The sequence below is a fragment of the Corvus cornix genome, chromosome Z, assembly GCF_000738735.6.
Source record: "Corvus cornix cornix isolate S_Up_H32 chromosome Z, ASM73873v5, whole genome shotgun sequence".
In the NCBI taxonomy this organism is placed as follows: Eukaryota; Metazoa; Chordata; class Aves; order Passeriformes; family Corvidae; genus Corvus; species Corvus cornix.
Window position 1 is genome coordinate 63,107,109 of NC_046357.1, and position 19,134 is coordinate 63,126,242.

The 19,134-nt window shown below is 37.5% G+C and overlaps 1 protein-coding gene across 6 annotated transcripts in view; it reads right to left on the reverse strand.

The window, feature by feature from the left end:
• JAK2 (Janus kinase 2) overlaps nucleotides 1–19,134 on the reverse strand; it is a 96,058-nt gene that overhangs the window by 43,220 nt on the left and 33,704 nt on the right. For 4 of the 6 annotated variants that reach the window (XM_039566910.1, XM_039566909.1, XM_039566912.1 and 1 more), the window contains 2 exons: nucleotides 12,395–12,540; nucleotides 7,944–8,194 (listed from right to left, as the gene is read on the reverse strand). In XM_039566910.1, the coding sequence (XP_039422844.1) occupies nucleotides 7,944–8,163 (220 nt within the window). In that variant the 5' untranslated portion in view covers nucleotides 8,164–8,194; nucleotides 12,395–12,540. Of the gene's footprint in view, nucleotides 1–7,943; nucleotides 8,195–8,696; nucleotides 8,773–12,394; nucleotides 12,541–18,839; nucleotides 19,099–19,134 lie in introns of those variants that run through there. The other 2 variants (XM_039566914.1, XM_039566913.1) reach the window with 2 other exon arrangements.

Consider the following 19,134-nt stretch of genomic DNA (forward strand, 5'->3'; position numbering starts at 1 on the left):
TTCAAAATAGTATTCTTAAATTCAAATGCTAAGCTGCTGTATTTGACCAAATACACTACAGACACGACAACCACCATGCCACCCCACCCCCCCAAAAACCCCACAGATATTTCAAGATCATATCATTGCCATTCTGAAACTTTAACCAAGTAGGGGACAGACTGTGGTACTCCCCCTAAAAATCAGAAATATTTATATTAACCTCTCCCCCCTCCTCTTTCTTCCTTTGTATGAAAAGTAAACTGTGTACCCTTCCATCCCTCATACTTTGGCATTTATAGTTCTAAATGGTAACCTGCACCATTCACTGACAGTGTTCAAGGACATAGAGATCATACATGTTTTTCAAGAAAAAGAGTTTCACTTTTTTATCCCTTCCCCTTGAGAATTATGCATTTGCTTTGCTACACTTAATGCTCAACAATCATAAAACAGAGCAAATCCCTTTATTAAATAACGTCTTGAAAATTGTCCACAAAAATCTGACTAAAGCAAAGAGGCCAGAAACTTCTCTTTTCATGTAACTCTTACCATTTCTATTAATTGAAGGTTAATTTCTATTAATTTTCAAGTGGTGATAACCACAGTACTTAAATGTTTTCTCTAGAAACAATGAAAACCGAAAAACTAGCACGGGGAATAAAAGCCTTCTGCTGAAGCCTAGACATGTCAACAGCAGTGAAAACTTAGGAGAAATGTATTTTTCACCACAAGTAAAATCATAAATGCTATTCACAACAGTTACTGAAAAGCCTCCCTTGGATTTTTGCACTGCATTAACCATGCTATCAACTCAATCAGTGATGAATTAGGAGAGAAGATAGTGATTCAGACATACTTAATCAGAATTTTCTCTGCTTTGCTTCTCCAGCAAGGGCTAACAAGTAAATTTTCTGGACTATTGCAATGAGAAGATCTCTTTACAATTTATTTATTACATAAGGCTAAAGAAAGGAGCCTTGTCACGCTATACAGACTGTCAAGTAACATCACAAAAGACTACAACACAGCATAAGTTTATACTTCAAACTTCTGCTTCAACCCTAAAAAAAAAAAAGTAGATTCTTCTCTTCCTCTTCACGATTTTAGAGCTTCACATCCAGACAAGTCTCACTACTTCATTTATCCTGAAGCAGCTAAGAAAATACAGTTTTTCTGTATCTCCTCCTCCGTTGGCACTAGGAATCCTTTCTCCCATACTGTGCGTTTTTATAAGCTGATGTCCTGCTTTTAAGAAAAGATAAAAACCAGAAAGTGTAAATCACAAGCCATGACACCTCTATGAAATGTGAAAGCCATGCAGAGTCTGCAATAGAATTACTGTCATATGAAACTCTCAATTCAAGCATGTAAGTTATTAGACATAAAAAGATAAAAGCAATTAGTTGAATGATTAAAAGCAATTTTAAAGATCTCAAATTTTCTATATAAAAGGTCTAATACATACATCAGTTCTCACACAAGTGCAAGTAAACTATTTAAAACTTATGTACCCTTGCACATACCAGATGGAAATCTGCTTGATTTTTCTGACATTAAAATAGTATCTTGCACTCATCATTCATACAAACTGGAGGTTTACCAAACCCTTAACATCCCAGTCAATGCCACTATCCTGTCAACAAAATGCTTTCTGAATAGTCAATCAAAGCTTGTATTTCTTTTCCTGGAAAAACAGAATTCTGATTAATTCATTCCCCAGCTAGCAGGGGAGCAGCAGGGGGCTGCATGTTCTGTGTGGATTTTCAGGAAAGGCTATCACCTAAAGGAAGACAAACAAAAACCAAACAACACCACCACCTCAAGAAAACAAGCAAACAAACACCCCCGCTCCCCGTGTCCCACCCCCCAAACAAAACAAAACCACCAAACAGAAAAACCAACCCTCAGTGAACAGTTATGCTCAATGATAACTCAGAGCCATGTGAACCCTGAGTCATGTCAATTCTGGAAATTCAGCATATTAGAAAAAACTGGCCTAGAATTCCCTTGCTAGTAGCAAGGAATCTCTTCTAAAGCATACAAGTAAAGAGGTCCTACAAATCATCACATTATGCAATGCAGTCTCTCCCTTGAAAACATTTAATTAACTGCAAACACTGCCAGCACTTGTCACATAAAATGCTTTGAAATAGTGTTTTTACATAGTTATAATTAAAAATTCTCTGCTGTTTTATGGTTTTGCAAGAAAGATCAGCATTTTTCAAGGGAAATACGATGGAACTTCCAACCTATTTGCAATTCAGATGGTGAGAATTAAAATGTTCCTAGGTGGAGTTTCAGGATATCAACATTAAGCCCCCCCCACCCCCCCACCCGAACTCAACAGAATCAAGGTCTTTTGTTAACTGCTAGCTGTCCAAAACTCAGCAACCTTGTCAGAATTTCAAAACTTGTTCCCTCTTGGGATTCTAGCTCAATTAAAAAGTTTTTAAAAGATGTAAAAGCTTACAGATTCAATTAAAAAGATTTAAAAGTTTACATATTCCATTAAAAAGATTACAGAGTTTACCGATCCAAACAGAAAGGGATGTGGATATAAGAACAAAAGTCTATCAAGAAGTAGATAAAGTCAGATAGATTCTACAGAAATTCAGGGTTCTCATACACCAGGGGACAAGCCATGACAATCAAGATGCTACACAATATTATGTTCCTGCATTAGCAAAACATTTTTCATTGTGTTGTTCAAATGTTCTGGTTACACTTAAAGTGGTTATACTTGGCTACTAATTTATTAAGATTTTCAAGAACATGGCACAAATTTATTTGCCTAACACCAAACTATGCAAAGCTTGTAACTGTAACTGTTTGAGCCATGATTTACAAACTCACTTACCTAAAAATATCTTCAATTTTTTAACTTTAATCCTGTAAAAATTTGGATTACACGTACAAGTGATGCACATATTTTTTACTCATATTATTCAGCCAATGGAATAAATAAACAAATTGTTATTTTACATATTAAAAGAAAATTATTTTGCCATATTATAATCATCTTCTGTATAACTTAGTATTCCATTAAGTTACTGTGTACAGTCCAAAGTTGTTTATGTTTTTTAATTACTTTGTCTAATGATAAAATCTCTGAAATCCACTTAAAAGACATTGGGAATTATCTTATTACAAAATTACTGATATAGCATAGTAACAGTAATGAAGTACACAAATCAAGTACATTTCTTTCTGTATACAAATGAACACATTCGAGATTCAAATTCAGACTTCAGATGTTTCTAGTAGTCTGTATCTGACTTACCTATACCACAACAAAATTCACGTTATTTTCAATTACACATGCTAATTTTTAAACAGATTTCTAGATTTTTTCATAATTTAGAATTTGAATAAAAGAAAAATTATGAACAAAGTTTACAGCTTTCCTGTAAACAATCATGTTTATTTATGCTGTAAAACATCACATCAAGTTTGTATTAGGACTCTCTTGCACCACTCTGGTGGCTTTCTCAAATCATTACTTAAACTTCTGTTCAAATGGCCTTCACTGCTTGATAGTCTTATAAATTGACTGTGAAGACATGAAAAAGAGCCTAGAAGAGAAATTCTACTTACTTGGCAGAGAGCAGAGAAGATTAAAGGGTCTAAGATCACGATTTGAGAAAACAAGTCTCTGATTCTGAATTTAGAAAATACACCTAACACAAAGATTCTGCAACCTCTAGAACAATTTCTCTGTCATATTTCATCTCCATCATCAGTTAGTTCCTCTAATACCACTTTCCCCCTCAGGCTGAGAGCAATACCTTTTCTTCAATTTGGTGTGACATTTCTAATATTTTACTTGGCAATTAACTAGCTAACATACAAGAACTGAACCACAACTGACTCATAAATTTAAACTTAATTTCAAGATAACTTATTTTTTCATTTCTGTTTGGAGATGTGATATTCACTTTTATGTTCAATTTTCCTTATAAAAAAATACAAACACACAAATATTTTTCTATTTTTCCAAAAGCAGAAAACTGTTTTCAAATAAAATCGAAAAAAAAAAAGGGCTGACCTCTTGTGTGCATGTATGAAACTGGCAGAATAATATTTAGACAGACTAATGTTTTTATAGCCAATATATACCAGATATAACAGATCTAAAGTCAAGTCCGGCAGCGACTGGAAATCCTTCAACTGTTTGAACTGTTTAAAAGGGACGTAACAGAGTCTCTCTGACTGCTGATGTTTGCCTAGATCGAGTCCTGCTTGCCACTAATAACAGTCATACTTGGATGTAATCAGCTCTGATATCAAAAGATCTGTCAGTTGTTCAGATCACAAAGTTAACAACTCAAAATTTTTTACATTTCAGTCTTGCTTACCACCTGAATGACTCCCTTCTTATGAAGTATTCTGACTCATAGCTAACTCCCGAAAGATGAGTCTTGCCGACATAAACATTATTTGACCGTACGGAAACATATGTGTTCTGCTGTACAACCACAAAAAACTCCCAGAAAAAAACCCCAAAAAACACAAAAGAAAAAAAAAAAAAAGAAGCAGCAATGCCACATGATTTAAGCTCTAATAACTGTTATGAAAGAGAACAAAAACCCACAGCCATTTTATCCTTTTCCACTAATTCAGAAAGAAAAGAAGTTACAGATCCTTTGAGAAGAAGGTTGTACAGTACTGCCCTAGTATCTGCTAGGCAGAAGCCACTTTTCAAAGGGCTTTGTCTGCCTCAGCTCTACAAGGATAAAGTCTTAAATGATGAAACAATTCCTTCGTACAAGTATAAATCACTAGTGATGTATTTTAGAAACTGTGGTGAACCAAGTTGAAGCAATAGAAAATTGTAAAAACAACCCGATCAGGAGTACTGTTCATACAAAATTATGTTTAAAACAGTCAAGTATAAGAGGGTACACATAGGAGTTAGAGTACTAGCCCTCCCAGCAAACCAGAAACTATCCCAGAAGTCTTGAGAGGCTGGTGAGGTCTGACAAAACAGGTAATAGAGTATGAAGTCTAACTGGATTTGTAAATTAGCAGGAATTTGATTTTCTATGTTTTTGATGTAGATGAAAAGAATATCATACATGACAGGGGCTACACATTTTCCCAGGAATGTCACAAGATTCTAGCTAAAGAAAACAATTTAAACTTTACCCAAAAAAAGACCTAAAGACTGGTCGAGGGAGGAGATTCTTCCCTACTACTCTGATCTCATGAGACCACATCTTGAACAGCTCTGGTGTCCCTAACATAAGAAAGACATGGAACAGTTGAAGCAAGGCCAGAGGAGGCCACAAAGTTGGTAAGAGGATTGGAGAACCTGCCCTACAAAGACAGGCTGAGGAAGCTGGGGCTGTTCAGCCTGGAGAAGAAAAGGTTGTATGGAGACCTCACAGCAACCTTCCAGTATCTGAAGGGGGTCTGCAGGGAAGGTGGAGATGGACGGTTCATCAGGAACTGCAGTGATAGGGCAAGGGCTGGTGGCTTCAACCTGAGAGTAGGTTTAAATGGGATATCAGGAAGAAATTCTTTATTGTGAGGATGGTGAGGCACTGGAACAGGTTGCCCAGAGAAGCTGTCATGTCCATCCCTGGAAGTATTCAAGGCCAGACTGGATGGGGTTCTGAGCAACCTCATCTAGTGGGAGGTGTCTCTGCCCATGACAGGGGGCCACCATCAAAAAGATACCTTAGCTTCAGAAAACTCCCAGGTCCATCTGTCAAACTCCAACCTACAAGGTCATTAGAGAAAAAGAACCTCACAAAGCTAGAGTTTTGCACACCTCCAAATACCAATTTCCTCCTGGTCTACCAGAATGAATACCAGGCAGTATTTCTACTGAACTCATCATATGTGCTTATCCATCTAAAATTCTCCTGTTACATGAAAAGCAACTCTCTGAACTCCGACCTTAGTCAGACTCTGAAACACCTAAAGAATTTAAGAGGAAGAATGGGCCTTAAACCCAGAAGAATCTTTGTGAAACTAGCAGATACTAATAAATTATCAACTCAGAGCATGTAGCTCAGTCACTGCAAGAAACTTATCAGCACAAGAAAAATGACAGATTCCTCCCTAAACTAAAGTCATTACAACTATATTTAGAAACAGTAAAGCCATAAAATCACAGAAGTCTAAGATCGTTCGGAGACAAAAATTGTACAGTCAGAGTCAGCAGCTTCATAATTGTGACCCACTGAAACAAGTATTTCACAGAATCACAGAATCAATTAGGTTGGAAAAGACCTTAGAGAAAATCAAGTCCAACCTATGACTGAACACCACCCCAGGTCAACTACACCAGGTCAACTACATGGCACTGAGTGGCACATCCAGTCTTTTCTTAAGCATGTAATTGGAATTACAAGCCCTTCTTTTAAATTCATTTGCACCTGAAATGCAACTATTGGAAAGCTAAAAGAGAAATCCAGCCTTGTAACACTGACAACCCAACGCAACATGTGGAGAGACTGTGTACATGTTTGTGTGCGCACACATGAGGAACAAAAAGATGGTCACTTTCATACCCAGAGATTATTGAAATTCCTTTGTCTTATTAAAAAATTCAATGTACTTTTGCAAAGAAAGGAAGATGCATGCACAAAATGTATGCTTGAATTATTTTACTACAGATTTCAGCAGTGGTTTATGTTGGGGAAGATGAAACAGGAAAGCCTTATAAATATGATTGCCTGACAAAAGATTTTGGGAATATGAAAACTACAGGCGACATTGAAATGAAAGCCACTTTTGAAATACCAATCTTAGTTACTGAACAACTGAAAAACAATGGTATGGCCACTGAAGTAATCCCCTCTTGATTGAACAATACCCTCTGCTTGCAGGCAGGTCCAAGGGTCAGAGCAGACCCTACTAGCTCAGCAGAAGGGGTCCAAAGAGTAGTTTTTAGAAGTTAAGATGTAACACTCTATGGTAATATAAGAACTCTTATAGGCTGTATGTAAATGCTATAGGATTTGTATCTTGTATTAGATTGGTTAGTGACAATTAGAATATTCAGTACAGAAGATGATTTATGGTATTGTAACCAGAACTTTAGTCACTCTCACTCTCTCTCTTACTCACACTCTTCGCACACTCTTACTACACTCTCTCTCATTTCTTCTTCACTCTCATTCCTCTCTCGCTCTCTCTCTCTCTCTTTACTTACCCGCTTACTCTCTTGCTCTCTTGGGCCTGCTCAGAGCTGCAGCTGGCAGCTCTAAGCAGTGCCCCTGTACCCACGCCCTTTGCAATAAACCGCATGTTCCAAGATCTGACTATAGAGATCTCTTGTCACCGACTGTCTACGCCCGGTCCAGACCGAACCCACACCCAGAACCTACAGTCTGACGCCCAACGTGATTGCCGAACCCACACCCGGCACCTGCAGGTTTATGCTAGACTCTGGGTAAATGTAACAATTCAAAAACATACTTAGATATCAATGTATTATTTATTTATTTAAAATATACCACCATGTTAGTCACACTTGATTTCCTAAACTATTACAAAGAGCATTAACCACACACACAAGCAGTCATGTTATATCTAATAGAACAATTTCCTTCTGCAAAGTGATTAAGCATGTGTTATATACAACATATACTTAACTTCCAGGACCAATCTGTTTTGCAGGGCTGCATCAGGAAGTAATTCAAGCTATTTACAGCTCCTGCAATGATTTAACTATTCAAACTGTATCTCAGCGCAACGAAAGAAGACTTTCAGTTAAAGGATGGTATACCCTTAAATTACTTGAAAAAATGCAGCAGTCACCCAATTCAGCTTCACAACCATTCTAACGGGAACAGTTTTACAATCTGGTGCTAATTACTTCTGAAAGAACAGAGAAATTAGCATTTCAGTCTAAATGCCACCATTTTGATGAGCCCTGGATTGCTAAAAACTTTCTCGTATGAAGCTGAATTTCACTGCTTCATTAGATCAACTGTTAGGTATATACTTACCACAGGCTTTACAGGCAACAGTGCAAATCTCTTCTGCAACATATTCTCCAGCTGAAAATTGAAGGTAATCTCCTTCTGTCTTCCCAGGAGAATGATAAAGGTACACTTGAAGCAATGGTTCTGTCTGCTTGGGCGCACTGTTACTCCCACGGATGTCACCATTCTGGTGGACAGTAGAAGTTGCTGCACTTTCCATATTTGTCATTGTAAGACAAGCCATAGCTTGTTTTCGTTCTGTTCAGAGCATTTGTCTGAAAGAAATGTAAGAAAAACTTCTTGACTAAGTGTACTTGGTTTTATCTGTAATACTCCTATTTAATAACAGTACTGTTCTGACACTGAAAAAACATTAAAACTTGAATACAAGAGAATGGCTTAGGCAGTTTATGAAACACTAAGTTTCTCTTTGATTTACTACATCACCCTGGAGGAAAAGTAACAGACAGTATTACAGGATAAAACAACGTATTAACTGGGAGTCCAGCTAGAGGATTATCACTTTTCACTGGATTTTAGACAGTATGTGCTCATTTGTCCAACTGCAACATGCTACTTAAACCTGAAAGCCAAAAGAGATCTGTACAACTCATTTTATTCCCAATTTAAACCTACAAGACAAAATAACTAGCTGGGTCACAAACTGGCACGATGAAGGGAAGGACAGAAATAGCACCTTTAAGCTAAGTTTTCACTGTAAGCAAACACTTCAGAAAACAAGTGCTGAGATGCGAATTTAAAAGACTTGGTTTATACCTATGAATGGGAGATCTTCCAAGACCACCTTCTTCCAGAAAAATCATTTAATCTGCTTGCAAGCTAACAGTCCTTTCTGATAAATGTAATCAAAGAAAAGAAGACTTTAATAATGCATTAAGTAACCACAGGTATATCTGATAATTAAAAAAAAGGTTTAAAACCATGAAATTAGACAGCATATTCCAAAAGCCAGCTGAAGAATGTCTTTGCTTCTCTGTGACTCCATAATAATTTTAATCAGTATAATCCATGTTTATGCCAAAGGCTTTGATCACAGTCTAAAAGCTTGCTTTTATTAAAAGTGATTCCAAATAGCTACCACCTGGAATTCTGCATGAATTCGGCATGAAAATAGGTTTAAACAAGACAGTTATAAAGATTTGGTTTTTTAGAATCAAAGAATGGTTTGGGCCACAATAAGGTCCCCCTGATGCCTCCTTCTCTTTGAGCTGAACAAGCCCAACTGTCTTAAGATTTTCCTCACAAAGAGGCACTCCAGCCCTCTGATTGTTTTTGTGGCCCTTCTCTGGACTCACTCCAACTGGTCCATGTCTTTCCTTCGCTAGCGGCCCCAGGGCCAGACACAGGACTCCAAGTGTGGTCTCACAAAAGCACAGCAGAGGAGAAGAGGATCACACCCCTTGACCTGCTGGCCATGCTTCTTTTTATACCATAAAATTGGTTTTCTTGGGTGCAAGTGCACATTGCCAGCTCATGTCTCATTTTTCATCCACCAGGATCCCCAAGCCCTCATCCATAGGGTTGCTCTCAAATCCATTCATCCTCCAGCCTGTACTGATCCTGGAGATTGGTCTAACCCCAGATGCAAGACCAGGTGCAGTTGCTCTTGTCAAACTTCATGAGGTTCCCCTGGACTCACTTCTCAAGTCTGTCAAGGTGCCTCTGGATGGTGTCCCTTGCCTCAATCCCTTCACCTGCACTAGTCAGCTTGGCGTCATTCCCAAACTCACTAAGGGTCTGCATGTCACTGCTGAGATATTGAATGGTTAATAAAGATATTGTACTTGAAAATTTAACTGTTTAAGTTAAAAATATGTTTATTGTTTTGCATAGGCTTATGAGTATTACATTCTTAATGCATTATTTTCAACAGCTTTTGTGTGTATTGAACTACGTTCCTTTGTCATAAAAGAGCTGTTTGGAGCATGTTTTAGGGTTTTTTTTAAATTTTCTGTTCCTAAGTGCAATTACTTAAGAAAGCATGAGTGTATGAATATTTAATGTGGGCTAAAGATGATGTGTGCTATGGAAATCGCAACAGTTATAACAGCAGGAAAAAAAGACTGAACACCTTAAATAAGGAAAACATTGACTTCTTGAGTTATGAGATGACAAAAATATTCAATTACACAAACGAGAATAAAACTGTGTACCATTATGCTAATTCTGGGGGAAAGAGAAAAGAAAAAAGACACTATCACCAAGTGAAAAATGCACCCTTTTACTTCCCAAACTAAGCAACACACAAATATACAAAAATTAATGTCTAGATGCAAATGTCATTCATTACATTTCTTAAGCCCTTATGTAGGGGACATATGGATTCCCTGTGTCTCATTTACAGAGCCAGCCACCTTTAAATGAGAAGATATGTGCTTTTAGCTCCAAAGGTAGCACAGGTAACAGGTAGGTGTTTAACTAAAGAAAAAAGCATCCGTCTTAACAAGGAAATACTGTTTTTTAGAAGAAAATAACCACCACATTGCTAGAAACATTACATTTAAAAGATTTCTCACTACCTGTGTCAACATTATGCAAGATATAATGTTTGTGCTCTACAACATGCTTTTATAAAACATTCACAGCTTTAACCCACAGCTTTAATTTCCACAGGAGGCTGTCTTTAATTGCTACAGTAGTTTTCCCAATATACTCCAATATTAATCCTCTGCTTGTTCAAACCTTCACCTGAACTGACAGATCTTTTCATCTTGGTCACTTGGCATTATGTCTGTCCAACACTGAATGGAAATATAATTTGTAAACCTAACTGAAAACCTGGCCAGTTTCAGAAGCGTACTAAACACACACACTTGTGCCTACCTCTCCTTCATAAAGTCTGTATTTACAACATATTTGTCCTTTCAAAAAACTCCCATCACTCCCTCTTTGTTTCAGTATAAAAAAACTCAATAAACCAAGAAGGGAACCTTGCTTAATCACACCTAAGAATATGAAATAGCAACAAAATGCAGTAAAAAATGTAAATACTGTAGCAGAATATTCTACTCCATTCTATTTGTTGCACTAATTTCAAAGGTTCCATGTGACAATGTGAAAAAATCTCAAGAGATACTATTTGTAAAACTGTGTCATGACTTCAAATTAAAATAATTTTCAAGTTTCAAGTTCGTCTTTTATATCAAAGTGCAGACAAAACAGATTAAACCAAGAAATATTCCTACATCATTCTCTTCACTGAAAATAGAAAACATTTTCTTGGCCTCTATCATGTAACTAAAGCAGTTATACGGACAGAGCCTCACATTCAAAGTAACTGAAACACAAGGTCCCCACTTGCTGGTGGTGTGAAAAACAGAACAAAACTGCTTTCACCTGTATGTCTTAGCAGAACAAGTCTCCAGTTGGACACACTTTGTTTTCCCTGCTTTGCTCCATGTAGAGACCGCTATACTAGCACAACAGAAACATTAAACATGGCAAAAGAAAACAACTGCTGTTGATCCAGAATACTTAAAATACAACCTATTTTCTGATGAAGTGAAGCATTTTGAGACTAAATATACTGGGAGACAATAACCTGTTTGCAGAACACATTGAGTATAATTTTCTAGGTTATACAGATTTGTTATCATACCGCAATTCAAAAGAATTTCTGTGTTTCTGTAAAGAATGTGAATAATTCTCACAGCTATATGAACGGATTTAATATATTGAGAATGGGACTTTTGTAGATAAGTTAATCGGTACCACAAAGGTATTTGTTTGGCACAAAAACCTATACCAAGTCTACACACATCTTTAAGTGGATGTCTGACATAATGAAGACTCAACGAAAAAAATGGCCTACCCAATTATCCATGTAATAAGTAGGATTAGGTAACAAAATCTGAGATACAAAGATGATCTTTTGGAGATGAAAACCACTAGCTGTGAAAGATGTGATTCTGGTATTGATGAACAGATTATTTGGTTCAATAGAATTATTTTATGTTCCTAATCCAGATAATATAAGGATAAGATTAATCATTCCCTATATTGCTCTAACCACAATCACCAGCATCTATGACAGAACATGTTCACATACAATTCTCTGTTGATGTTTGTTCCTCCAATGCATCTGAAAATTATTTTCACCAGCCACACTGGGCTGCAGTAATTCATATGGTTCTTTTTAAGTCAGCCATCAAGAAACTGGTAAATGAGATGAAAAATCATGACTTACAGAAGGCGTTTCACTAAAACATGGAGGACATACAAAATTCTCATGATTTAATAATACACAGCATTCACAGCCTTCTGAAGATTGTTTTTCAACTTATGGCTTTTTTCTTTGCGGGGTGGGGGGGGGGAGCATTTGAGGCAATAGGTGGCTGTTGAAGGGAAGCCTCCTGAGCCAGGGTCTTTAGCCATACCACTTCAAAGGTACAACTTCAAAGGTTCAAAAATGAGAGCATCCTCTCACTACAGATAAATCCCCAACAGTCAATTACCTTTTTATCACTTGAGAGATCTCTGTATTAAATATGGGAATGATGAAGCCCTTTAAATAAGCATGTCACAAGCCATCCACTTGCTGCAGGAATCCACAGAAAGTCAGACAAAGCACGCACACAGGCAGAGGTGGAACATAATGTATCTGCAATAAAAACACAGTATTAAAAAATGTTAATGGCTGTGAACAATACATAATGCATGATTATTGAAGAATTCAAATCTGCATTTAGATACAGATATCGCCTCCTATCTTATTTGCCCAAATTCCTGACATCTTTGACAAGAACTTTTTTAACCTGGGCTGTCTAAAATACAAAATTTTTAAAAAAATTAAACCACATTTTTGGTACTGAGACTGCTTCTCAATTCTAGCAAGAAATTGGCATAGAAGCCAGATAACTGACTTCAAATGTAATTACCAATTTTTCTTTGCATACGTTTTTTTCTGTGAATATAGCATCAGTTTATGAAAACTGCTGATAGCATTTCATGAAGAAAACAGAAATGAAAAAGGAAAAATAATCACAAAAGGAGACATGGAATGTTCACTTCATGTAGCAATGTCCCTTTAGCCACAACCATTAATTCTGTTTGAAAACTGACAACATCCACTCATTTCAATTCATGTGGAAGACCAGCTGACTTGTAGCAGGAAGGGCAAGGGCACACCCACCCCTGCTCTCTTTGTGCAACACTTCTGTGGTTGCAGGAAACCCTATTTGAAAGCGCTTAAGCACAACAGCAGCTTCCCTGCAGCAGTGAAAAAATATATACATTCCCTTTGTGACCCTCCCAACACAGGAAAGTGCCTGATAGAGAATCAAAAATTAATTTAAAAACTGAATAAAAAGGGGCGGGGGGGGGGGGGAATACCGTGGAAGTTGAAGGGGGGCAGAATTCAGAATGGGGGAACTCTTATGTTTTATGTTTGTCCCTGTCCCTGAGTGAAGATATCAACACAGCTTCCTCAGTGCCATGTGCTGTGTTGACTGAGTCTGTCATGAATACCACACTCCCTCCCTTCTTCCCTCCCCAAAAAAGAACCCATCTCAATGAGCAGTTCTCAATTCAGCTTCTTTCCCCACAGAAGTCAAACTGATGGCAATGATTAGTGTTTCTCCTCTTGCAAAACTAGCTCTAGAGAGAGACACTTTTGCCTTGCTTGGACAGCTATGTATTTTGTATGCACCTCCTCCAAGTGCTTCAGATCATACCAGCATCTGATCTGAAGGCCAGCAGAGTCAGTGCAAGTTTTCCAGACCTGTGCTGAAGTCCCAGAGGGAGAGAAGAAGGGGTTGTCTGGGGGAGACCCGTCTATCTCTGACCTACTGAGCACACATTCCATGCACACTGATCTGAGAGCACAACCTTCAAATAAAGCAGAGAACCACCACCTGTTCACACAGGTTTCAGATCAAGGGGCACTGTGGGTATTCTAAATTATTTTCTATTTTGAAAATACTGTTCCATGCTCAGGACTGCCTACCATTCATAATTCCCCGTCAGGCTCCTGACTTTGAGCGAAACTGCATGAAGACTTTATCTGACTTTGTTTAACCATGTAGTTTTTCCACAAACCCAGCAAAATAAGGATTGCAACATTTTGAATAGCCTCAGTGACACTGCATCTTGCATTTCAAAGGCAAAAATCAATAAAGCAGCCTAGTATCAAGTCTATTCTTCGTATGACAAACAAAAATGACTGCTTGCTTAAGAAAGGGCAGTTTATAGCTGTGAACAAGAAGCATGGAAACTCAGAGATTAAAAACTCCAAGCTGAAGAGGTTCACATAACATACCTCTTTCTTTCTCTCCCTACCTTTTTTTTTTTTTAAAGAGAGAGTCAACTACTTTTTCTTCAGCACACATTTACTGACATACCCATTTACAGGATCTGCATCAAGGCCTTATAAAACTATTCAGTTCACACACTTTCAGACTGAGTAGGTCTCATCTGACACAACTTACTCTTTCAGAAGCAGAGCTGCTGTACCAATCTCATAGTGCCCCATCTTGTCAGTGACCTAGCTCCCCCATTTCCTCCTTCCCTCTATTTGTTCAAGTCTACACCAGCTTACATTTCTGGTAGCTGCAAGGATTTAAATGCCCAGTTCCAAAATTAACTTAAGAGTCTAATGAATCTCAGTCAAAATAAATTAGTCCATCATCTCCAAGTTGCCACTGTCTGCAAAGAACACAATACAGAATTTGTTATTTCAACAAGCCTTCAGAATTGCTATAAATACAATTAGTGTTTGTGCCTGTGTCACCAACTACTCAGTTTACTAGTGAAAGAAGAAAGATCAAGCAGCATTTTCTATTGACAAGCAAGGCCTTGAAGACATAGGCAGTCTCCCAACAACTCAGTATGTTTATTGCCAGTAAACCAAAGATGACAGCAATGAGCACCCTTTCTATCTGCTTATACACACATCCTTCTTTCAAGGAATTTAAATGAACATAAGTAATGAAAGCCTGCCCATGTGATGGTGGGTAGGTGGTGTAGCAGGATGCTCTGCCTGGAATGGAGTAATGGAACTCAAACAATGCCCTATTTTCCAAAGCTATCTGTGGTGAACTAAAAGGGGCATGTCATGCTACTTTTGGTGTTGAATTATGCTAAAACCAGTCTGACTCATCAACACCAAAGTTAAACATCCTGATAGTGAGGTGAAGAGGTGGTAGATACGGTAAAGCATCCTCATCTAAAAATGCTAAGGTGACACAGTTGGCCTGGATATGACTGACAATCACTTTACACTCTAAGAGTCCAGTTCCACTTTCAAACAGGTTCTTTTAACACATCCCTTCTTGAAGTGTGTGTGGAGATTCCTCCCTTGGGTGAGGATACCCCTCTACTCCTCCAGGTTAAGTGAAACAGATTTGTCCACAGTAGGTGCTATGGGTAAGTAACATCCATCTCTGCTTAACATTTTTCAGGGGGTTTCTTCGCTAGCTTTAATAGAATGGCTTTAATATAATTGCTTTGACATAGTACACTATACTATCCTAATTTAGCTTCTATACTGGATAGTAAATAATTCTGATTAAGATCTTTATGTCTAATCATTTATTATAGTAAATAATTCATTTTTATATAAGTATGTCTGGTTTGCCTTCCTTAATCCTGTGGAACAAAGTTGTACAAAGGTTAATCACAACCCTATAATTTCTTAGGCTTAGAACTATTAGTCTGGGGCTAAGATTGGATCCAGCCACACTAAGCTCCTCTCCAGGAAGGAGTTTAGAAGGCAAGGGGGTCCTTTCTGCACCTCATGACTCAATGGGAGCTTCTCTAATTAAACTTTGTCTGAAGGTCTCACTCGACAGGAGATAAGGATTACAGCAAAGTATCACAAAAAGTGCTAAGACGTCTTACATTACTCAGTAGTAACAGAACATCACAAGGTTCTAAAGGGTATTATGTATCTTGTTCCAAGACCACCAAAATAAAGTTTTTGCCTCTAAATCCAAACTAAGAAAAAAAGTCAGTTTCCTGCTTCAAATTATTTTGGCTAGTTTGTTTGATTTACGCTTAACATGTATACTTTGTATTTAATTACAGTCTTTGCAGCTCAGTTTCAATACACAGACAAAAGGAGCACAATCAAACTTCCTCATAACATGTGCTCAGCACAGCTTGTTATGCTACAAAAAGTTTAAAATCTTAAGAAGATAACAATAGTATTCATATTCTGCATATACGATGTGGTATCCTTGCTAATCTGGTCTGATTTTCCTTGCCTATGCAGATTTGTTTTGGTGGGTTGCTTTAAAAACAAAAGTATACTAAATTCAAGGAACCAATACTGACAGGCAATAAAGTACTGTATTGTTAAAACATCACCTTGTACAGAATAACTGCTTTTTAATGCACCAACAAGAGGTTATGAAGTCTTTGTTCAATCAGAACATGCCACATCAGCTAGAATTTCACAAAAAACCTCACATCAACAGATTCATATATTTCCAATACATATTCATGCGAAAACATTCACCTGACTAACTCTGTCAAAATATTCAACAATACCTTTAAGAATACTAAGCAATCTGGAAAATCTGAGAACTCTTTTCCATTTTTTGGATAACAGGTGCCAAGTTCATAAATAAAGTTAATCTCTAAACTATGTTGTCTTTTCTCAGGTAACATTTAGTCTGACCTTAAAAACAGCTTTCACAAAAGTACAAAATATTGTCCTAAAGCATATTCAAAGAAGTTTACTGAACAAGGAGCATGTCTTCAGTTTTCATGGTCATTTTTCTAATATGCTCTGCCTATTGTTGCCCGGCCATGAAGTAAAGCCACACAAGAAAACAACTGCTCCTACAAGAAACAACTGCAAAAAGTTAAGTAACTCCCAAGGTTTCCTGTTTTATCAGCTTTATACTAAGAGCACACAAGAATTTTTAATACACCAAAATTTGAATGCATGTAGTAGCAAGCAATACATAAGAAAGGTGACAGATTAACATAACAATGACAAAACATGCCAAAAAAGAAAGGCAGAAAAGCAAAGATAACATTTGCTTATAGTTTTCACTTGGAAAACCACTACCAGTATCCGTAATTCAGTCCATGAACTTTTGCGTAAGGAAAGAGCAATGATCCTGGCCTGAGCTGCTTGCATGACACACAGGGACTAAGTGGATAGAAGCTGTTAATATGAGGATTATCATCTTTCCATTCTGATTAGAAATTTAAAAATTGTGATTTCTAAGTTCTTCACAACAGAATGAAGTAATTGCTGTACTTACTGCAGGAAGAAAACTACCTGGGCCTGCTGTCAGAAAATGAATGAACACCACATTCAGGTACAAGCCTCAACACCACAGTAACCTGCCAAGTAGGTGAGTTACCAGATAAGTAATCAAATCAAAGACCTGCCCACAAGCAACAGCTCTGTTTAGATTCCATTAGAACTTTGGCAGAAGCTGGTCCATATCTGCAAAACATTTCAGTTTCACCATGGTGATAAATTTCAGCAAGTCTATTTCATAAGAAAATTTCCAAGCAATTCAAACGGTTGCCCAATCATTTGGCAGAGATTCTGTCCCACGACAATGGCATCTGAGGGTCTTTAGTCCATTCAGAGACACCATTATCTGCATATCTTTATATGCATGGAAAACATAGGAAAAATAATGATAATGGGTCAGGAAGACTGTTTGCATGAAGCATGTGAAAAATATCACCAATTTACCATTATTCCCTTATGTATCTCTCAAATTCTTCTAAAGTGATGCAATAAAAGATGACAGCACCAAAATTAGGACTAAGTGATATTTCCAAAAGTATGCCACATCATACTATACACTTTGCTTTATTAACAGTACTGAAAACCGAATACTGTTTAATAGCTCAGATCATGGGAAAAAAGTTACTTACTAGAGCACAGGTCTTCCTTAATTGATTCTTTGATTTCTTTCAGAAAGACATTAAATAGGAATTGCCAATATTCCTGTGTACATGGAGGAAATTAATTCAAAGTAAAAAGCAGGATTGCTTGCTACTGGTCTCATTCTGCCTGGTTGGCTTTTGGTTACAAAAAAATAGTGAACCACTTTTCTACATTGAACAATCAAAGCACCACTTTCAACATAAGAAAAACTACCAATGCTTTACGAAAAAGTTAGGATATGATAAAAAAAGTTCAATGAAAAAATAACGTTTTGATGTTGAACAAATATTCCAACAAACCACCAAAGCAAAATAAAAAAAGAATTCTATTAAGGGCATTTTTGTTAAAAATACTGTCTTGGGGAAAACCCTTCAACAACCTCTAGAGAATATGTAAGAGTTACAGCTACACTCATAAGTTAAAACAAATACTGGAAGTGCAAACAAAAGCAAAAAGTACAGTAACAGCAAAGTAGTCTGTGAAATTACTTGGCTTTCTTAAACGTTGCAAGACTGAGGCAGCAGGGAGGTGATGCTGGAAGACACTTTTGAGGAAAGCTAGCTATTCTTTCCCAAATGCAGTTCCTGCTGTCATAACTGAAGAGTGATTTGTGAAAACACGAACCAGCATTTGCCGCTACAGTACCGCAGGGCCAAAGAATAGCATCAACAGCTGCAAAACAGATGTCGGTCTACAGATGCTGTCGAGAACCACACAGGCTAGGCTAAGCTATCAGAAGTCATACACATTTCATGCTGCAGTCAGTGAGTGCTGAAGAGTGGCACAGTAGACACCAGCTGTATCACAATGGAAAAGGTTTCAAACCAGTTACTCTTCTCTCAGCCTTCTGCGGCAGGTGGGGGTTTCCCAGGTACATTCTGTTTTTAACAGCTTAACTGTGGAATAGAGAGAGCAGAGAACAGCCAAGACCCACCACTTGCCTTAGTCTGGTACTTCTGAAAGACATCAGACCTTTGACAAAGTTCCTTATTCTCTCCCACTACAGATGAGCTCTGGAGTTCCAAGTCTATAAAAAAGATTACCTTCTAAGCAAACAGCAACACAACAGTTTCATCAAGCAGAGTTATTTACTGGTAGAAATTACACGGTTCTCTTCCCCACAGAAGAAAAAGAGTTTCTCACAGCAAACATTTCGGCGAGGAAAACCAGTTATAACTCTTTCCAGTTGCCATTGGCTATTAGTATAAATTGCCCTGCTTGCATTTGTTCAGGAAGCTTTTTCCAAGAGCTGGATTTTAAAAAGTTAAACTCTTTTGGACTTTCCTTCTGAATTCTGCCATCTCTGTTTTCTTGCACTCTTATCTCACTTCCCCAGTC